Below are 22,431 nucleotides of genomic sequence, written 5' to 3' on the forward strand. Positions count from 1 at the left end.
TGCTGTGTTCATCCAGCTCTACACCTTGTTATCTCAGATTCTCCAGCATCTGCAGTTCCTACTATCTCTGTAGAATTTTAAACTGTCTGTTACATTACCTTAACTACCATTTACAGAGCATATGAATTCATGGCTAGAGTCAGAGATTTTTGGGTTCAAGATGAAAAGTTTAGGGGATAATTGCAGGGAAAAATTTTCACACAAAAGGTGGTGGTGCCTGGAATGCACTGCTAGTGGAGATGGTGGAATCAGGACATAGTAACGTTTAAGGTGTATCTTGGTAGACACATAAATGTGAAGCGAACACAGGGATAGATACCATGCGTGGTCAATAGTAAATAAGGATTAGGAATTGGTGCAGGCTTGGTGGGCCATAGCACCTGTCCTTGTGCAGTATTGTATTATATTGTATTGTATTTTTTTTTGTTTTTATGTCATATTTCCAGCATATGCAATTCTTCCTTATCATACAACTTCAACTGTTACATTCCACAAACAGTTTTAAGCAGAAATGTGGCTTACGCCAGTTCTATAATTCTCTCAATTAACTGTGCTCATCCATTCCTAACTCTGTACTGCATTAATCACTCCACTCAGGCAATCACTTGTCTTTAGCTGCTGAGATCCTAAACTTTGGTAATTCTTTCCAACACCTTACTTCTTCTTTATCTCTACTTTTTCCTTTGAATCACTCTTAAACCCCTTTGACTAAGTCATCTTCCCTAGTAGCTCCTTTGTGATGGAGTCAAAATTTGTTTGACAACAGTCTTCCTATGTTAAGTGCCCTCCAATGTTAACAACACTATATAAATGCAGATTGTTGCTGATGATGACTGGTAGTTACATTTTCACATAATTATAAATCTATTTCCTTTAAATACAAGTTTTCTAATAATATAAATATAATGAACACCATTCACAATAAGACAATAATCTAATTAGAGATTCAGAAGGCAATACACTTAAAAAGTAGCTTTGGTAATTTTTAATATTTATATGAATTTTGAAACTAGGTTGCAACCTTATAATGTCTCTATTGTGACATAAATGACCATGTGGCTAACCTAGATTAATATCAATGCAAGTATTGAAAGATTAATAATTGTGAAGCCATCACAATTTTTTTATATTTCTATTAACTTAATCACCCAAATGCAACAGTTACTAAGAAATTAATGAGCAAACTGTTCCCTACAGAGTTTAATTGAGCAATAGAATGAGGAAAAACTGTTGAACAAGCTAGAATAGTGATTCACTTTGCTATTAGTGTACTGTTGTTCTGACATTTTAGAATGTTGAGTAACTGCACAATAGATACAAATAGAGCAATACTTTAAATTAAGTTTTAAAATAACTTTGTATCTCATTAAAGTCAGGTACAGGAAATGCTGGAAAATTAAACCATTTCTCAATCTGCATCCAGTATTTCATTTCAGTCTTTCTAGATCTGCATCTGAGCTAGAGCCCTGTACTTCACTCTATTCCCTTGTACCTAACCTCAGATAGTGGCCATACTAGGAAAGTTAACATTCCTGTTATCTGAATTCCAATTCCAACTGAAGCTACTGACTGTAGCTATGAATTCATATACGCTGTAAATGGTAGTTAAAGTAATGTAACACACACTTTAAAATTCTACACAGCTGATTTTGTCAGAGTATTGCCTGCAATATCATGCAGGCTGTTTCGAACTGTTATGGAAGGAGAAAATGGCTCAAATGGGCATTCCAGCACCAGCAAGAAATATAACTTAGAGCCTCTTGGTACTTTTGGTCTATTTGCAATTGATATAAAAGAACCGGCACATCAGGAAATATTGTAAATAAAATAAAGGATCTTCAATATAAGAAACAATAATCCAAGTAAGGTTAGATTGATCAGTGTTAACTTACATCATATTTTTACAGCAGGAAACACGATTTAAAATTTTAACATAAAAATACAATTACACCCAAGGCTGATAGGTTCGAAAGAGACTTAAAGGACACTACATAGTTCACTCTAAATTTCACAGCAAATGAATTAAACTGGAAAAAATTTCAATGTAACATAATCTTAGTAAACCTGTTTTCTATTAAGTATTCTGATTTATACAACACAGTTTTGTTTGTTGGCTGAAATCATTCTTTTTACCCTAACTGATTATTGCATATATTGTGTACCAGCTCGAGCTCAGCTCTGAGCCATTTCTATCACTTGGTGGTTGGACTAAATGTGAAAAAAACACAAATAAACTGGAAAGGAGGATTTTGTTTTTAAAATGGGACTCAGGTGTACAAATATACTACAAAAGGAACAGGAGAACACAGAGTCAGAGGAATGAAGATTTTAGGGCAAAGGATGGAGGTATAGTAACAGAAGAATATAAATAGAGAGTAAGAGACAAAACCATGGCACTTTTAAACATAGAGAATAAGCATTTTAGTTGAGGTTTTGTGGGAGCAGAAGCCAAGGCAGGTCAGCATGGAGTGAGAATGCAAGACTTTGAGAATAGACATAGATGTATGAAGATGGAGAGTGGAGACTGAAGTAACAGAGTGTGGCCAGAACAAGATGTGGATGCAAAACATAAGAAATTCAATTCAAGGTTGTTCAAAACCAAATGTGAAAAAAAAAAATCAAACAGCAACAGACTGAAGGCTGAAATAGAGTCAAACGTCAACTGTAAAATTTGTCATTTCACTGGAAGACAGTGACAGGCTGCTTCAAAAATATTCAAATTAAGATAAAGCAAATTTACAAAGATCCAGAGGTTTAAAACAGCTATTCTGCACTATGCAAAGCAAATTGAGACTTGATTTCTACCCCATCTTGTGTCAAACCTCCTACAGATGGCCACTGTCTGCTGCGTTTGGAATTAGGTTGCTTTCTGATTGCTGATCTACACTGCCAGTTTATTGTTACAAAGTGAAATTATTTATGCTAATACTAAACCCACAATGTAAATGTACCCTCCAGCAAAGGTATAATTATTTGGGACAAACATCATCACATTCAACGAGAAATATAATTTGTCAGAACAATAATTTTTATTTTAACAAACTTCAGCTCAATTCAAAGTCTGTTCTCCAGAAATGACAGGAGTTCTACCACAACAAACTGGAGAATCGAAATGCCTCTGAAACCTGATAAGACATACTTCACAAAAAAAAGGGAAAAAAACCAAGATATGAAAACTGGGCTGCTCGTCACTAAAATCTACTCAGTTAGAAATTTTGTTTTACTTGTTCAGGATCAGATTTGGGCTTAGAAGATGGAAAGCTCCAGTTGTGAAATCTCCTGACTCAGCAGACCCGTCTCTATGGAAATAATCCTTGCATGCACTGTTTTTTTGCTCCAGAGGTGGGAGCATGATCGATTTGGGCCTGTTTCCCCTGGAGGAAGTTCAAAGGCAACTACAGAAGAGAGTGAGTGCTGAGGCTAGCTGGTTAGATAGGTGCTTCAGCCTAGTTTACAAATTTGTTAGGCCCTCTAGCCCTTACCCGTCCATTAACTCAATGCTCATTATGGGCACTATGGCCAGACCTCAGGAGCTTTGTGAAAATTAAACATTGCATGATCTAAGAGAAGTCTCGTTCAGATATATTTGATCTTGAAAAAAAACTCTCATTCATGAAACCCACTCGAAGATTTAAATTCTAGGTTGACAATTTGTTACGAAAACAAACTTTTGTTCAGTGGCATCAGAAACAGCTAATTGTTTAACAGCCTTGTAAAACTGTTGATCATCATGTGAACTCAGATCTCCTCCCTTTGCACTCTGCCCCTCCACTGAGAAAAGTGGTATTGGAGCTTTTGAAACTCAGCCAAGCATCCATAATCCTAGCCCTTGAAAAATATCACCAATTAATTCTATTGGAACTGTAGGACAGACGGTAATGTTTAATTCTAAGCTACACCAGATGACTTGTCACTGCACTCCAGTAGAATGTGTTTGTTTGCTTACTCTGACTGAAGGCTGCAGTATGATTGTTAAATTTAAGGGCTGAGGTTTTAAGTGACTTCAGGATCATGACAGTCAGACAGGTGTTATCTGCTCTTTTAACAGCATTTACATCTCCTTCAAAAATCTGAGATTCCAATTGATACAGTGAAAATACAATCTACTTGAACACCATACTGATTCCAAATGGCCCTACTGAGTTTGGGATCCAGTCTGTGTAAATTATACCCCACCCCTACACCAGTAAGTAAAAATAGCATGTGCTAGAAAGAGGGACAGGACTTCTGCATCCAAGTCATTTCTTCTATTTTTAAAGACAAGTGCAGTCAGGCTGACTCCATGAACGTCTAGCCCAATATGTTCATGGCCGATGCTGAAAACAGGTAGGCCTATGGACAGATTAAAATCGGGCCTTGGGACTCACTGTACTAAAATTGGAGTTCTATGATTACCAGCTACATGGACAAAGCCAGCTTGTAGACAAAATTAATTTGATTGTTGGAAGTTATAACATTGGTGCTGTCCTCAGATATGTCTGGAGGAGTCAGGGAGAATGGAAGATACAATGCTGTCAGCGGGAGCAGGGGAAGCTATGATGGCAGTGGCCCATGTGTGGGTTTGTACTGGGGTCTGATGTAGGGATCAGTAGCCAGAAGCATTTCAGAGGGGACTGAGCATGAGCCAGCAATGGTGCACAGTAACTCTAAGGAACATGGTTCCGGTCAAGAGTTTTTTTGGACTTAAAACATTAACTCTATTTTTCTCCACAGATGCTGTTAGATAGATATCCTCAAGAACTTTCTGTTTTTCTTCAGTTTCTTATCTATCATTATCCATAACCTGATCCAGTAAAGTTGCCATTAGCTGCTGAATTACACAGAGGTATAACCTGTGGTCTTACATGCGTCAGGAACACAGCAGGAGACAATAACTGAGACCCACTGCTGAATTGTTCCATAACCAAATGTGCTGGCATCAACAGTACATTCATGATCTACGAAACTACCTGCATGGCTGTCAGTCTTCATTTCTGTTGAAGCACTTTCCTCAGGGATTTTGATTGAATCATCCGATGACACCTTCCTCTTCGTATATTTTCTCTTCTGGACTTTCTGTTGTTCCTATGATAAAATGCAAGAACATAAATTATTGTTCTTTACATATGTAGATACACCCATTTGTTCATGTTCAAATCCATAGCAATTAGTCAATAATGTGTTCATGGTTTGAGAAATCCATTTTTAAACTTCTTGCAAGTGATAATTATGAAAATAAACACAATCATATTTACCAAAAGCACTATACAAACTTTCTCATTTATTTTTAAAACTTCAGCTGTGTGGTCTATTTGATTTTTTTTCACAAGTATATATACTACATAAAAGCACGTCCATGCAGTTATGTATTTTGTTAGTGAAAGCTTTGAAGGAACTCACCTGTTGAGACAACTTTGCAGCAGCTGCAGCTAATCCAGTTTCTATTGAGGCAACCCTTGCCCCTTCTCGTGTTGGCCTGTCATGCCGAGGAACAGATGGTGTAACTCTGGCTAAAGAAATACAAAAGAAAAATTAAAAAAATGAAGAAATATTAATTTGTAATTGCTGCATTCTGTGCATCAGAATATACCATTAAGTTGTTTATTATTTTAAATCCTTTAACTTGGATAATGACATAATGCCGAATCAAACGTATATTTCATTAAGTATCATTTTTGATTTGTTAGGCAGAAACTTCAGAAAACAGATAGTAAAGAACCAAACATTTTCTCGCTCATTTTAAACTGAACTGAACTGCTTTCATTAAAAAGACTGGGATTAAAGATAATATACAATTGTTGAACAATATACATCTATTACATGAGTTCTCTCAGGATGCCAATAAAACATATTTGATTTGGTATGTCAAAATATAGTTAAATATGTTCCATAGGTTACGCTGGTCATTTGAAATTTTGAAAATGAGAGAGGCAGACAACTCTTCAGAAAAGTAAAAGGGAGGAAGATATCTATAAAGGTACACTCCTGTAAATCTCCATATCAACATTTGTGTAGTGGTCAATTGTCAGCAATCAGTTTTGGCATGGATAATCCCTTAAAGTACATCCACAGCACAAAACATGTCGAGTCCTCACAGGAGAAATTTTTGTTTTTCATTCTTCCCTAAGTCCTTATTAAATATTAAGAGAAGGCAAATTAAAGGGAATTAATTTAATGGTAAGATCATGAAAAAAAATAGACTTTGTTTTCTTCTGAGTTTGTTCAATGACATAATCAGTAAATTATTTTTAAGCTGAGTGCAATTAATTATTAATGAAACATATCTTCTTCAAACCAGATCTGTACCAGTCATGTATAAGGTATGACAACTTTCACATAGAAATCAAAATTATGATTAATCATTATATCTTTTTATACCATAAATTGTGAAAGACTTTTGTCTATACTTTTATTTTGCATACATATTGATGTAGGCTGACACGAGGACTGGTACAGTAAGGAATCTGCCATGTGACCTTTCTCACACATTGCTTAAATTGCCAATGAAATTTAAGTAATAAATAAGAAATAAGTTAGAAATCAGCTGGAGGTGTGGAATTCTGAACAATTATATATATAAATGATCATATACTACATTTTGCTAAACTAAATTATTAGCCATATTGTTACAATACACAGATTGAAAGTGTAGTCCAATCTTGCTTGGTTGAATGGAAAGAAAGATAATTTTATTTTCAAACTGAATGCATAATGTAAAGAGATTAACAATAATGTTTAAGTGCTTCAAAGGCTACATGTTCCACTTCCGTTGCAAAAGTACCTGTAGGATTCCAGGGTGTATCATCTGCACTTTTTCTCTTTTTGGATCTGGATTTGAAAACTGGATCATCATCATCAGATTCAAGTGATGGATAAACTAAACACATAAAAGTGGTCTTTATGTATTAACTGTTTTATGTAAACAAAACTTTAGATGACACTTAAAACTTGTATTAGAAAATAAACCATCGTCGCATTTTCCATACTTCTACTCTACAAGGTAACATATCTCTTTCTGGTTACAACCAGCTTATAATTCTGTCTGAAGATATACTAACAGAAAGATCATTGAAAGGACTTGTTAACGTTTGTAGTCACCTTAAAATGATAGAAAAGAAACGTACTTTGGATACTGGAATTCTGAAATAAAAACAGAAAATGCTAGAAATACTCAACAAGTCTGGTGGCATCTATGTAGAGATAAACAATTAACTTATCAGGCCTGGGATTTTTGATCAGAATAATGTTTAATTAGTAGATGGGAAATTTTAAAAAAATGTCATCACACAGAAGGTTGTTTAGACCTGGAACACCTCAAGAGACCTGGGTTGGTAGTTTCAAGAAACCTTGGCCACGAAACTAGGTTGGCTTACACTCAATTTCTGCACTCTATGAGTGCATTTTGAGCTCCAAATCAACAATTCTAACATGCAATCACAACAGATGTCCCATTGGCTGAGCCACTAGAGCATAAGCAGTGAATTCTGAGTATGCAGAACAGACAGATCATGATATAAATTAGTGTGCAATACTGATTTTACGCCAGCTGTCACATTGTAGAGCTCAACGCTCCAGTTAAGGCCCTCACACAACCTGACATAACTGAACATGTGTTCAACAGCAGGGAGGAATCCCATTGCCTATGCCCCCATCTCAATTATAATTTAAAGGTTTCTTCAACTACTTACAACAATAATGGGCAACTTAAAATTTACAGTGGACTAACTAAATGAGTACTAATGCTGTGGAGGATAAATTCAGGAGTACATACAAGGTGAGTTTCTGGAGGAGTATGTTGATCACAGGCTATCTTGGATTTAGTATTGCTTAATGAAAAAGGGTAATTAATAATCTTGCTGCACAGAATCCTTGGGAAACAGTAACCATAACATTATAACATTTTGTATTAAGTTTGAATACAATATGTTTCATTCTGAAACTTAGGTCTTAAATCAGAAGAAGGAAAATCATAAAGATATGATGGGCAAGTTGGCTATGGTAGATTGAAAAACTAAAGTAAAGGATTTGATGGCAGGTACTCAATGGTTAGTAATTAAATAAACGTGACACTGTCTACAACAGATGAACATTTCCGTAAAGCACAAACACCCAAAGGGAAAAGGTAAAGCAACTGTAATTAATGAATTAAGTAAAAGTCTCTGTTGGGATCAAGGAAATTGGCTTATAAAGATGCTAGAATAACGGTTAATCCTGAGGATTTCAAGCACTTTAGAACCCAGCAGAGTTAAGAAACCAATTTAGAAAGGGAAGAATACGCATGCAAACTAGCTGAAATATAAATCCAGACTCAATGCTTCTTTATGTACATGAAAAGAAAAAGATTAGATCATTACAGATGCAGATAGGAGAATTTATAGTGGAGAACAGAGAAAAGGCTGACAAAATAAATAGTTTACATCTGTCTTCAAAGAATACAGAAGGCCTTTCGGAAAAACCCGGTGACCAAGACCTTTCAGAAAAACTTGGTGACCAAGGGACTTGTGAAACTGAGGATTGAAAGAAATCAGTATTAGTAAAGAGGCAGTTGAGAGGTTAACTAGATTGAAAGTTGACAAATCCCTTGGACCAGATGAGCGGAACCACAAAGAGTTAAAGGAGGTGGCTGGAGAGATAGTTGTTGCATTGATGATTATCTTCCAAGACTTTAGATTCTGCAAAGGTTCCGATGACTGGAAAAAATATAAGAACAAAAACAGCCATTTGATATGACCCTGGTTGATCTCATCTCACCTCAACTCCACTTTCCTGCCTGCTCTTCATAACCTTCAACCTATTACTAATTAAAAATCTGCCTATCTCCTTCTTAAACTTACTCAATGTCCCAGCATCCACGATACTCTGAGGTACTGCATTCCACAGACAAAGTAGCAAATGTTACCTCACTATTTAAGAAAAGAGAAAGAGGATAATGGAGAATTACAGATGTGTTAGTTTGACATCACTAGTAGGAACAACGTTACAATTTATTACAGATGATGGTCATTCAGAAAACAATGGCAAAATTGGACAGAGGTAACATGGATTTATAAAAGGAAAATCATGTTTGACAAACTTGGATTTTTTCAAGAATGTCACTTCTAAGAAAAGGAGAACCAGTGGATGCCATTTATTTGAATTTTCTGAAGGCTATCAATAAGATTCAACACAAGCGGTTAGCAAAAAATTTAAACAGAATTGAGAGAGATATACTAGCATGAAGTAAGAATTAGATAACAGGCAGAAAGTGATTAGGAATAAATAGATCATTTTCAGGATGGCAGGCTGCTGGTAAAGAGGTACCACATGGGTCAGTAAAACGTGCACAATTGCTTCCAATTTATAATGATTTGGATGTCGGGATCAATTGCAATTTTTTCAAATTTGCTGATAACACCAAACTGAATGGGAATACAAGTTGTGATGAAGATACAAGAAAGCTCAAGGGAACAGGGACAGGCTATGTGATTTTTTTTTATCCATTCATGGGATATGGGCGTTATTGGCTGGGAAGCATTTATTGCCCATCCTTAGTTACCCTTAAGAAGATAGTGGTGAACTGCCTTCTTTGAACGGCTGCAGTCCATTTTCTGTAGTTAGATCTATAATGTCGAAGGAGTTCCAGGACTTTTAAGCAGCAACAGTGAAGGAACGGGACCAGAAGATGGTAGACAGAATATAATGTGAAGTTATTCACTTTGATAGAAAAATAGAATGTCAGATTTCTTTTTCTTCACAGCGTGAGAAGTTGGGAAATATGGGTGCTGAAAGTGATCTTGGTGTCCTTGCTGTTGAGTCACTAGAAGTGAGCATGAAGAAACTGCAAGTAGTAAGTAAGACAAATGGTATGTTGGCCTTCATCATAACAGGATTTGAACACAGGAGTAAAGACATCTTGCTGCACTTGTTTAACTCAGTGAGATGTCACCTGGGGTACTGTGTACAGTTTTGGTCCCTTTCTCAAACTAAGGATTTACTTGCCAAAGAAGTAGTGCAAAGAAGGTTCATTAGAGTAATCGCTGAGATGGCAGGATGATCTAATGAGAGCAGATTGGGTCTGTTTTCTTTAGCTTTCTGAAGAATGATCTCATTGGGACTTTAAAAAATTGTGTAGCAAGTGGATATAGATGTTTTCCCAGGCTGTGAGTCTAAAACCAGGATCAGTTGTATGTCATTTACAAGTAAGATGAGGAGGGGATTCTTATTGATGAATACATCCAGACCTCTTTGTACATCTACAATTTCTAAACTCTTAGCATTTAAAAATACTCTGCACATCTGTTCCTTGTACCAAAGTAGATAACTTCACAATTACATTTCTGCATAATCTTGCCCACTTGCTAACTTTGTCCAAATCCTCTTAAAGCCACTTTGCATCTTCCTCACAGCACACATTCCCATCTATCTTTGTGTCATCTGCAAACGTGGCAATGTTACATTTTGGCCCCCCATCCAAATCATTGATATATCCTATGTGCCCTAATTTTGCTAACTAACCTCCTGTAGGTGAACTCATCAAAAGCCTCTAAAAATCTAAGTATACTGCATTCATCAAATGTCATTTATCAATTCTCTTAGTGTCACCCTCAAAATCTCCAACCGGTTTGTCAAACACAATTTCCCTATCACAAATCCATGTTATGCCCAATCAGGTCTTTATTATATAAGTGTCCATTTATCATATCCTTTCACAGATTCTAGCATTTTCCCTAGTACTGAAGTAGGACTAATTGGTCTGTAGGTCGCTGTTTTCTCTCTACCCCACCTTCCATTTCTTAAATAGTGGGCACATTTATTACCTCTTTCATACTTTGAATGTAGAATACAGGGTCCTCCAATCTCACTAATACTAATTTCCTTCAATTCCACATTGTACTGAGTCCCTAGAATTTCTAACACTGGGAGATTTCTTCTACTTTCATCCGGAAAGACAAGTATAATGTAATCACTTAGATTCTCCGTCATCTCCATTTTCCATCATAAATTTTGCTGACTTGTTCTCTAAATGACCAAATTGATCTTAGCCATACGTTTCCTGTTTTTTTTATACCTTTAGAAGCTTTTACAATCCCTTTTAATTTTTCTTGCCAGTTTATGAATATAATCTTCCAATTCTTATTACTATTTCTAGCAACTTCATAGGTCTATTCTTTTAATTATGTTTAATCCTTAACATTCTCTGTCAGCAAGGTGACTGAATATTTTTGGGCTTTCACATCTTGAAGAAATGTAGAGTTACTATAAACTATAATTATCAACTATCAATTGCCTATGGATACTCAATTTTTAAAAAGTATTTTCCTAATCCCAGCCAATTTGCCCTCATACCTTCATAATTTCCTTACTATAAAATTAATATCCTGATTTCAGAATGAACTGTCTCATTTTCAAATATAACGTAAAATTTTATCACAAAGGCAAATCAGGGCAAGACTTATGCACTTAATGGTAAGGTTCTAGGGAGTGTTGCTGAACAAAGAGACCTTGGAAGATAGTTCTGACGAAGGGTTTCGGCCTGAAATATTGACTTTCCTGCTCCTCTGATGCTGTCTGACCTGCTGTGCTTTTCCAGTCTCACACCTATAGCCCTGAAAGAGACCTTTGAATGCAGATTCATAATTCCTTGGAAGTGCAATCACAGATAGATAGGATTGTAAAGAAGCCTTTTGGTATGCTTGCCTTTATTGGTCAGTGCATTAAGTACAAGAGTTGGGAGCTCGTTGCGGCTGTATAGGACATTGGTTAGGCCACTTTCGGAATACTGTGTTCAATTCTGGTCTCCCTGCTTTGGAAGGATGTTGTGAAACTTGAAAGAGTTCAGAGAAGATTTACAAGGATGTTGCCATGTTTGGAGGGTTTGAGCTAAAGGGAGAGGCTGATAGGCTGGGGCTATTTTTGCTGGAGATCAGAGGCTGAGGGGTGACCTTATAGAGGTTTGTAAAATCACGAGGGGCATGGATAGGGAGAATAGCCAAGGTCTTTTCCCCGATATGGGGGAGTCCAAAACTAGAGGGCATAGATTTAAGGCAAGGAGAGAAAGATTTATAAAGGGACCTAAGCGGCGACATTTTCACACAGAGGGTGGTGCATGTATGGAATGAGCTGCCAGAGGAAGTGGTGGAGATTGGTACAATTACAACATTTAGAAAGCATCTGGATGGATACTTGAGAAGGAAGGGTTTAGAAGAATATGGGCCAAATACTAGCAAATGGGACTAGATTAATTTAAGATATTTGATCAGCGTGGACAAGGTGGACCAAAGGGTCTGTTTCCATGCTGTACAACTCTATGACTCTATATTATTGGCACTTATCTCTAACCATACATTATTAATTAGCCCCTTTTCATTCCATAATAATCGATCTAAAACTGCCTGCCCTCCAGGCAATTCGTTCACACACTGTTTTAGAAAACCATTCCTAACACACTTTAGAATCTCATCCTCTACAGCCTTAGAGATCATTAGATTTACCCCATCCATATGCATATTGAAGTCTATCCCCCACTATGAGAGGGTAGTGACCTTTAGAATTTTCTACTTCAAAGTGCAATGGAAACTCAATCAATGAGCATGGTCAGTACAGAAATCAGTAGACCGTTGGAGACTAAGGATATCAAGTGATATGGAGATAGTGTGAGAAGTGGTACTGAGATAAATGATCAGTCATGATCTAAGTGATTGGCAGAGCGGGCTCAGCAGGCTGAACTGTCCTGTTCCTATGTTCCCATAAATTAACCTCTTCTGGATGCTGTTACAATTCTACAAATGTCTGATACTTTCTGTAAGTGTCTCAAGTTGCAAAAGTCTACAGAGTGAAGTATGTAAAGTGACAAAGATGAATGATTCCAGTGTACAACCCATGAACACACGGACAGCTTTCCATAATGAAAGCCATGCTGCCAAAAGCAATATAGTAGCAAACTAAAAGAGTGCTGAAACAACGTTTCTGCTGCCTGAAGTGCTCTGGAGTAATCTGTAGTACTTGGGAAAGCAGGCACTAAGAATGGTAGTCTGCTGCATTCTGCACTATCCTGCAGAGGATGTCAGCAGAAGGAAAAACTGCTTCCAGGTGCTTGGAGTTTAACTCCTGGTTGTGACTTTGATGACCATCTACTCCCACTGCCTTTTGAGGTGGTTTGCCTCTCCTCCTGTCTGTAATATAATACAGCAGCAAAAACTGTGAACTCTATGACCTCCCTTGTGTGTCATTCCTTACGTTTTCCCAGATCAGATTTACCTCCTGTCCAACTGCCTTCACCTCCCCTTTGATTGCAGGTTAGTTTTAAGAGGTACAAGCCATGCAAGAGGTAGCTTGTTGCTACACCTATCCAATAAACAGCAATGACTAGACGCAGAGATTATTCAAATATGCAGGAAGCACAAATTTGCTGTGTTGCCTGCATTGAAATCAATAGACATGGGTTAATCGAGTACCATTTGATCTTTTGTACTGCTTCACATCTTGCTCCTAGACAGCAGTGCACTAAATGAATTCAGCAGGCTCATTACTAAGGTGCCTTCAGGCTATTAGCCTTCTACAAGATCATGGCTCGTACAGCACAAAGCGGCCAGTACTTCAGACAAATCTTAGCATCAAGACTCATAGAGAAGAACTGCTTGAGTTGAATTTAACATTTTATATAAACGCATAACATTGCACAGAATAATCATTTCAAAGTTTCCCACAATTCCTGAAGAATGAGATGTAGAACTGATTACTGTATCATAATCACTAAATATAGGTGGAAGTTTTTAGTTAACCATTGTTTAACTTCCCTTATTCATAACATTTATAATCTCTAAGCAGGCGATAAAGTCTTGTTGTAAATTAGGTGTTGTCCCTCTATCCCTTGCTTTCTTTGCATGGAGTATAAGTCTATTCTAATATATAAATCCTAGAAAATATTTGACATGTTAATCTCTGGTTGAAGAATCCTACGTACACCAGTGAGAGGAATAACTCTTTCTATACTCACAACTAAAATAAATACTGCCTCGTTAATACATTTTTGAATTTAAAGAAATTCATAGCAATATTATCCAGACATTTTGAATGAAATAATGTTTAGATGACTAATAAATGTAATCTACTCAATTAATCAATAAATTCTGAACTAAATTCACAGTTTTGCAGAGCACTTTGAAACTTGGTTTTCCAGTTATTCAAATTTTGTATAGAACAAGTTATGATTAAACATAACAGAAGTATTTGTAACTCTTTCATTAATATATACTAATCAGCACTAATCATCAATCCAATTTTAAAATGTATATATATCCTAGCAGGACACGTATTCCTTTGAAATCTAAATCCAGTTTAGGATAATAATCAGTACCATTACTATTTTGAAGGTTAAGGTTACAGTGTCAGAAATACTTTTAGTATGAGGAAGGGTACAAAAACATGCTTAATAATAATGTTGATCATTATGTGAGACATATGGATATAATTAAGTGACATTATTTTGTTTATGCAATTATGTGATTGAATAATTGATACCCATTTGGAAAACTTTTAACTTTGCAAGATGACTTCAAATAAACTATATGTTACTATGTACTTTAACTGAGATTTTACTTGGGCTGTGCAAAAGCTAAGTTTGCTTTCAATATTCCATGATTTGCATTTGGAAATGGAAACAAAAAACAAAAATGATAAAAATAATATGGCATCTAGACATTAAAAAGTTGAGCTTATTAAAACATAAGGGACATTTCATTTTAATGAAATTTATTTACATTTAAGTTTTCACATCCAGAGGAAACCAGAATACTTTCAGGATCTGTCTTTAGAAAATGCTGATATATCACCTAAGTTTCCCAACTCTGGCTGGACATATTCCAGGAGACACTAAGGGAAATTACATCATGTAAGCTAGCAGTGTGGTGGGAGCATGTTCCAGGTTTTAGTTGGTGGTATAAACAGATAAATCAATATTTTTTTCTGAAGAAGGGTCCAGATCCGAAACGTCAGCTTTCCTGCTCCTCTGATGCTGCCTGGCCTGCTGTGTTCATCCAGCTCCACACCTTGTTATCTCAGACTCCAGCATCGGCAGTTCGTACTATCTCTAAATCAATATTAATGTTCCTTCTACTTTTGTTGATGCATAATAATAGGGAATGGGAGGCGGAATTTGCTGGAAACATCAGGAATAAGAAAATCTTGAGTCAGGCCATATATTATACTGTTAAACCTTTTCACAAGTCTTAATTGTGCTGTGAACCCTTTCAATATAGCTACAGTTGCAAGCTTGCAATTGACACAGGCAGCAGATGCAATTTGAAATGGAACTGGGATTGGAAAGAGGGAAAACGAAGCTCAGTAGCTCAATCAGTGGCATGGCGTTGCCATCACTGGGACTGACAGGCTTGTATTTCACACCAGTCAGAAGTTGAAGTTGTTGGTATTTTCAGGGCATCAGAGGTTGGTGGAGGAGGCCTCATTAAAAAAACAAGCATCACCTGAGGGAGTAACAAGCTACCTTGACTTTGGACAAAGTTGCGAGAAGGCATTCCAGAAGATAAAAACCAAAAGAAATGCAGATGCTGTAAATCAGAAGCAAAAGTAGAAGTTGCTGGAAAAGCTCCACAAGCCTGGCAGCATCTGTGAAGAAAACATCAGAGTTAACATTTCAGGTCCAGTCACCGGACCTGAAATGTTAACTCTAATTTTTTCTTCACAGGTGGTGCCAGACCTGCTGAGCTTTTCCAGAACCTCTGTTTTTGTTCCTGGCTTCAGAAGATAAACCCTCCTGGTCAGCAGGAGGCCAGAGGGAACAGAGAAGGCTTACAATGTGATGAAACAGCTAGCTAAGAAATTAGATGCAGCAGACCTAAGTCAGCTTCTACAAATTACAGAGTTCCAAAGTCATAGAAGGCTGTGACTATCCAGGCTGTTGGTCTCAGTCATCTGTGCTCTGGTCCACAATAAGTCTGCCAATGCCCCAACAGAAGCATTGGAAAACCTTGGTGTTGATCAAGAATGCCTGATACTGCCAACTGGGGCTGATTGGGACTCTCTTGCGATATGCCCTCATCAAATGGTAGGGCCAAGTCAAATTCATTTGGTGCCAAAATCATTTATGGATCAATTGTATGTTTTACACTTAAAAATGGCATTTTGGCATTTACACCTACATCAAGTGGGGTCAGGACCCATTAGGTTATTCATGTGTCAGCTACCCAACATTATAGTAAAAATCAAGCACATTGTACCAATGTACATACTGTAACTATTGAAAACAATATTCAGGTGTTAACATTTCAACAACATTTGCTAAGTAGTTTATCACTGAAATCCAAGGTTCTGCTGTTCCTAATTAAGTCAACCAGCAGTTCTAAATGAATAACTGCTAAACAAAGAATTTTGTTAAACAAATTTATGAACACTGAAAAGATCAAATTGTAGTAGGGATATTTTACATTCTCTTTACGTCAAAGTTGGTTAATCTCAGTCAAAGATGCAAGATAACTTTGAACAACAGCTATTAGTCAGCAATTGCTCTATGCTTTATTCCATTATTATATCAGTTGTGTCATTGCTATTTATCAAATTCACTTACCATATTCAGAATCTTTGAAACATGCTCCTAGGCTGTCCTGGTCTTCATAATCATTAATGTCAATAGTGGTCTGTGTAGTGCTTTTGACTAATCGTTTCCCTGTGTGCTTATTAATGTTGCTACCAGTTTTCTTTGATCCTTGAACTATGGATGAGCTATTTTTAACTTGGTTGCTGGTCCATGAAGTTTGTAAGCAGGAGTCTGAGGACTGGAGATTAGCCATGGACAACATGCCCTGGATGGCTTCTTGTGTGCTGGGTGAGGCTGGTGGTTGGCTAAAATAGAAGCAAAAAGAGTTATATGATTCCGTAAGAGAAGTCAGCTGAAGAAAAACTAACAAACATAGATACCATATTTACAGCTTTGTTTCTGTTATCACTGTCTGCTAGGAATTTGCACAAAATAGTGGAAAATTACACATTTGTGTATTAATCCCAAGAGAACCGATAAACTATAACACTCAACTTCAAACCAAACCAAATTATAACCTTATTCCAATAGGGCACTATGAAAAATCTTTTCTTCATAACGATTTTATGTTTTTATGTACAAATATTTTATTTTGCTCTTTAATGTCTTTGCTCACCCTGGTCAACAATATAAAAGCTAAGTATAGCTGGATTGAGTTAGCGCTTGATTTTCAAAGCATCTCTGTGGGATGGCCCTTTATTCTGTTTACTGTCTCACTGCTGTTTAAAAATGCATCCAAATCTGGGGGCTCCCATTTCCTGGAGCTCTTAATTCAACTTTATTATGTTTATCCATATGCATTTACATATATTACGGGAACAAAAAAAATTGAAAGTTAAAAATTTTCGTTATCAACTCTTTGTCTATCCGACTGCTCTTCTCTCTCTTTGGGCTCTATCCTATCGTTTAATCCCTACCCCATCCCCCTCACTTTTTTCTGTATATAAACTCAGGTTTTCCCAGCCACCATCAGTTCTGAGGAAGGTTCATTGGACACGAAACGTTAACTGTTTTTTCCTCCACAGATGCTGCCAGACCTGCTGAGCTTTTCCAGCAACGTTGTTTTTGTTCCTGATTCATAGCATCTGCAGTTCTTTTGGGTTTTTTTGTTAAAAACTTTCTTACAGATTTCTCTGACTCAAAACATACTACTTTTTAAATCAAATTATAAGTTGAAATGTGCGCTGAGTACCTCCTCAGTCTACAATATTGTAAATTAAGGTTCATATGCCGTGCTTCCGAGCAATAAAAATTTAAAATAAAAAAAATTTTGTACTTTGAAATTTTCTATACACATGGCCAAACCAATTTTCAATCGCGTTTAAACATATACCAGCATATCTAGCACAAATTCACATTTCTTCGAATCTATTTTCAAGATCTCTTTTGCTAATTTGGAACCTCAAACGATGCTATAGGACTATCAAAATTTAAATCCTAAGTAATTTAAAATTAGGGGAATGAAGTGATCAGGCAAAGAGAAAAGTAAAAAGATAGGTTACATGAGTAGAAGAGAGATAAAAATCATAAACCAATCAGGCAGGTATAAGGATCAAGAACACTACTTAAAAAGTGAATGGAAGCTGATTTAATAAATAATTTTAATTTGAGTTATTTTCAGGGTTACAGATAGAAAATGGGAGTGTTGGACTAAGCATGACTGCTCATTTCAAAGACTCACACAGACACATTGCCATGTGGACTCCTTATCTTTGCAAGTTTCTATTATACTATGAATACCTGTAGTAACTTAGTCCAACAGTAAGAAAATAAATCTATATTTTTAAACAAAGCCCCTATGTGCATTTCATATCAAAGCACTGACAATTTACAAAACACAGTGGAGCTAAAATTGTGGAATTTCCCTGTCTTTGATTGTCAAAATTGAATTGAAACTTACAAATGTAAAATAAACAAATGTGAGGAACTGAATACCTAAGAAATGAGCCAAACATCCCCACATCATCCCTCGCAATCTTACATCCACTAATGTTTTCCACTTTTACAGTAATATGTGCTTTACCATCTGAATTATTTTCTATTTAACTGTAATTACTACATTTAGCTCCATGAGGATATCATTTTTACCTGAAATCAGTGATATCACAGTTGGTGACTTTTGCTGCTTTAACAACCTTGCTGCAAAAGACATATGAAAAGATGTTATCAGATCAAATATTTAGATTAAACAAATAAAAAATATTAATATAATAAAGCTAAACAACAGTGACGCCCTTAACAATCAGATCAGCATTTTTTAAAGAAGACATTAAAATTTACTGGTCAAATGTAACATCATTTCTAAATTCCATCTTCGGAGCTATGACTCATACCTGTTTCCACTGTATTCAAGACCGCCAACCTGTTTGCTGGCTTGTAACAGATCCAGTATCCCAGCAGAACTACTGGTTTCACTCTTTCTGTCAGTGCTAGGATCTGGCTTTGCCTCAGTATCAATATGAAGTGAATCTTCATCAGATGAATTGTCATCCTGCATGTGAACCCAAAAATAAAAATGAATTGCAAGTGATTGATGCACAACAGGGTATAGAACAAGAAATTAAAAGTTGATTTGTTTTAATCATCCAAAACAATTATTACTTAATCTTTTGGTGCAAGCACTTTCAATCTTAATTCTGCAACAGCTTTGCAAGTTTCCCAAGTTAGACAGTAGTGTCCCAGGTCACCTCATTCCCAATGCAATTTAACACTGCTATGGCTGAAACACTATAGCTGGGAGAATTGTCTGTAACGTTGGGGGTTGGCACATCCTTCCAATGCAATCAGGACATTTTCTAACATATATTGTTGCAAATACAGACTACAGCAGTTTAAGAAAATGACTCACCATCACCTTCTCATGAATAGTTAGGGACGGCCAAAGTGATACCCATATTCCATGAATGAGTAAATTTTTTAAAGATTCTGTTCAGCTAACAGTAACAGCAAAGCCACGGTCAGTATTATGAGCCCAAGCACTTATAAAATTAATTCCACAAGTAATTGTTAAATATATGCTGACATACCTGATTAGAACGGTGTTGAACCACAGGTTCCCTCATTTCAGTGTGTCCCACACCCTCTTTGGTCTTTGTTAAAACTAAGAAACAAAAAAGATAGTTAATGGATGAAATAAATGATTATTAACAGATAAGATAAATATTGGGAGATCAAAAGCCTTCATCTTCTGTGCCAACAAATTGCATTCTAACCACCAATTTCAATCTTCATAGAATCATAGAATCCCTACAGTGTGGAAACAGGCCCTTCAGACCAACAAGCCCACACCAAACCTCAGAGCATCCCACCTAGACACATCCCCCTACAACCCACCTAATCTACACCTCCCTGAAACACTACAGGCAATTCAGCATGATCAATCCACCTAACCTGCACATCTTTGGACTGTGGGAGGAAATCGGAGCACCCGGACGAAACCCACGCAGACATGGGGAGAATGTGCAAACTCCACACAGACAGTCGCCCGAGGCTGGAATCCAACCCGGGTCCCTGGTGCTGTGAGGCAGCAGTGCTAACCACTGTGCCACCGTGCCGCCCCTTCTCCGAAGTCACTCCCAGGCTGAAGCAGATAGCTTGCAACCTTTGTCCTATAAGACTGCAACCCTCAGCTTCTGGCCCCATAACCTTTTCTAACCTATTCAGTTTAATGAAGATACAGACCCTAGTCCACCTTTTTTAATGTGTTTACTCAAATGCTATCAAATTGTTCAGAGGGGTACGGTCTCACAATAGACACCATAATCTTGCTCCCCACAATCAGTTCAGTCACTCTCCCTTTGGGTGTGCTTGTCAAACAAGTACTCCGCCATGTCATTCTCAGGGGCTCCCAGTTTCTTCAGGTTGGTGACGCAATTTCCAAGCTTCATGATCATCTTCACTTGTCAGAATTCCACTCATCTATCCATGCTCTGGTTTAACTACTAACTAAACCCTCATCCATGCCTTTGTCATCTCCAGGCTTGACTGTTCCAGCTCCCTATTCCTCAAATGTCTGTGAACTTCATTTCATCCAAAATCCTGCTGTCTGTATTCCATTCCACATTAGGTTCTGCTCACTCCTGTCCTTGCTGAACTAATTTGTCACCTACTCGGCAATAGCACAAATTTAAAATTCTCACCTTTTAATCCATTCATGTGCTCATTCTGCCCTAAAACCCTGCCTCTTTCACTCTCAATTCCCCAACCCAACTCTCTAGTGTGACAGCCCTTTTGTCCATCCGACCCCTACCCCCAACCTCACAGTCTCAAGATTGCGATCAGTTGTTCTATATTGCCAGTCTGTCCAGATTGTTTTACAAAGTCCTTTTTATCTGGTTTGAGATGGTAAAATGCTGTTTGTTCAACACTTATCAAAGAGTCATAAAGAGAAGAAATTTTACTCCTTTTAATTCTGGACGTTAAAAATAGCAGCAATCAGTATTATTATACTGACTTACATTATACGGGTTTCCTTAATTCTTCCACTGGAACTGGGCACTGCATGCTAGTCAAGCATTACCTATCCCTAGTTATCCTCGAGAAGGTGGTGGTGAGTCGTCTTCTTGAACGACTGCCATAGTAGGTTTGTAGATCCATAGTATTTTAGGGAGGGAAATACCAGGATTTTGACCCAATGGTAACGACGAAACATCAATATAGTTCCAAGTCATGATAGATGAACTTGCAGATACTTGCAGTTGTGTGCAAACATAAAATTCTGAAAATATTACTTACATGTTAAATTTCTTTTAGAAGCAGTTTTCTTTCTTCTTATTGGAAATTCATCAATCTGTAATTCACCATCATCTGAAACATACTCGTATTCATCTTTTACTGGTTTCGGCTTGTCTTCTTTAATATTTTGCAAACAGCCGAACACATGATCAGACTTTACAGATTTTGTTTGAGTCTTCACTCCTTTACAACTGTTAAAGTATAATATTTAGACATCAAAATAAAAATATTTTCCAAGCGGTCAGGAGCAACTGTAAAAATGTTCATCTTTCTCTTACGGTGCAAACACAAATAATGCCTCTCTAGAAAGTATATAGTAATTAATACAAACCAATCATTAAGCTCATCAGACTGAATGTTCAAATCATTTTACTTTTCAAACAATTTTGACATCAGAACTTGATTTAAATAATTGCAGCAGTCATTGAAAGGATGCTCAACTAATCTGCAGAAACAATGACTTCATTACCAACATTCTGTTACCAATGGCAAATGATCAGGATGGGGACTAAAATGTTTGAATGGTAAAATCTCCCCAGACTATGTTAAATTGCAATTTCTATGAAAATTGGTTTCATGTCAACAAGTATTACAACAATTTATATAGCACTTTTTAATGTAACAAAATATTCCAAGATACTCCCAAGTGTATTATAAAATAAAGCATAACACCAAGACTCATAAGAGGATACTGAGCCAGACACCAAACAGCTTGGACAATGAAGGAGGCTTTAAGAAGTGCCTTAAAGAAGGAATGTGAGACACAGAGGTATAGGGATGAAATTTCAGAGTTTCGAGGCTACAGGCAACTGAATACATGGTCACCATTGGTGATTTTATTTGAGAATGGACAACAGGCCAGAATTAGATGAGTGCAGATATCTTGGAGTTGAAGGACATTACCAAAATAGGGAAAAGCAAGGCCATGGAGGGATTTAAAAACAAGGGTACAAGCTTTAAAATCAAGAGACTGCTTGACTAGAAGCCAATGAAGGTCAGAAAGTGTAGGTGCTAGGGAATGGGACTTACTGCAATATAAGACATAACAGCAGAGGTTTGAATGACCTCAGCCTGGGGGTAGAAAATCGAGAAACCAGCCAGGTGATGAAACTGAAATTGTTGTGTCAAGGTAACAAAGGCACAGATGATGTCCTGCCTTGGAGAGGGGGAAACTTCATGCAAATATT

General features: G+C 36.9%; 1 protein-coding gene across 2 annotated transcripts in view; it reads right to left on the reverse strand.

Moving 5' to 3' along the window:
• The window catches only part of phf2 (PHD finger protein 2), a 131,258-nt gene that overhangs the window by 4,625 nt on the left and 104,202 nt on the right, over positions 1–22,431 (reverse strand). The window contains exons 15-22 of one of the 2 annotated variants that reach the window (XM_020523277.2): positions 21,245–21,435; positions 19,537–19,610; positions 18,844–19,001; positions 18,599–18,649; positions 16,541–16,815; positions 6,761–6,856; positions 5,380–5,489; positions 4,950–5,064 (exon numbers count right to left, since the gene is read on the reverse strand). In XM_020523277.2, the coding sequence (XP_020378866.1) occupies positions 4,950–5,064; positions 5,380–5,489; positions 6,761–6,856; positions 16,541–16,815; positions 18,599–18,649; positions 18,844–19,001; positions 19,537–19,610; positions 21,245–21,435 (1,070 nt within the window). Of the gene's footprint in view, positions 1–4,949; positions 5,065–5,379; positions 5,490–6,760; positions 6,857–16,540; positions 16,816–18,598; positions 18,650–18,843; positions 19,002–19,536; positions 19,611–21,244; positions 21,436–22,431 lie in introns of those variants that run through there. The other variant, XM_048606181.1, reaches the window with a different exon arrangement.

Source organism: Rhincodon typus, chromosome 16 (genome assembly GCF_021869965.1).
Source record: "Rhincodon typus isolate 14 chromosome 16, sRhiTyp1.1, whole genome shotgun sequence".
Lineage (NCBI taxonomy): Eukaryota > Metazoa > Chordata > Chondrichthyes > Orectolobiformes > Rhincodontidae > Rhincodon > Rhincodon typus.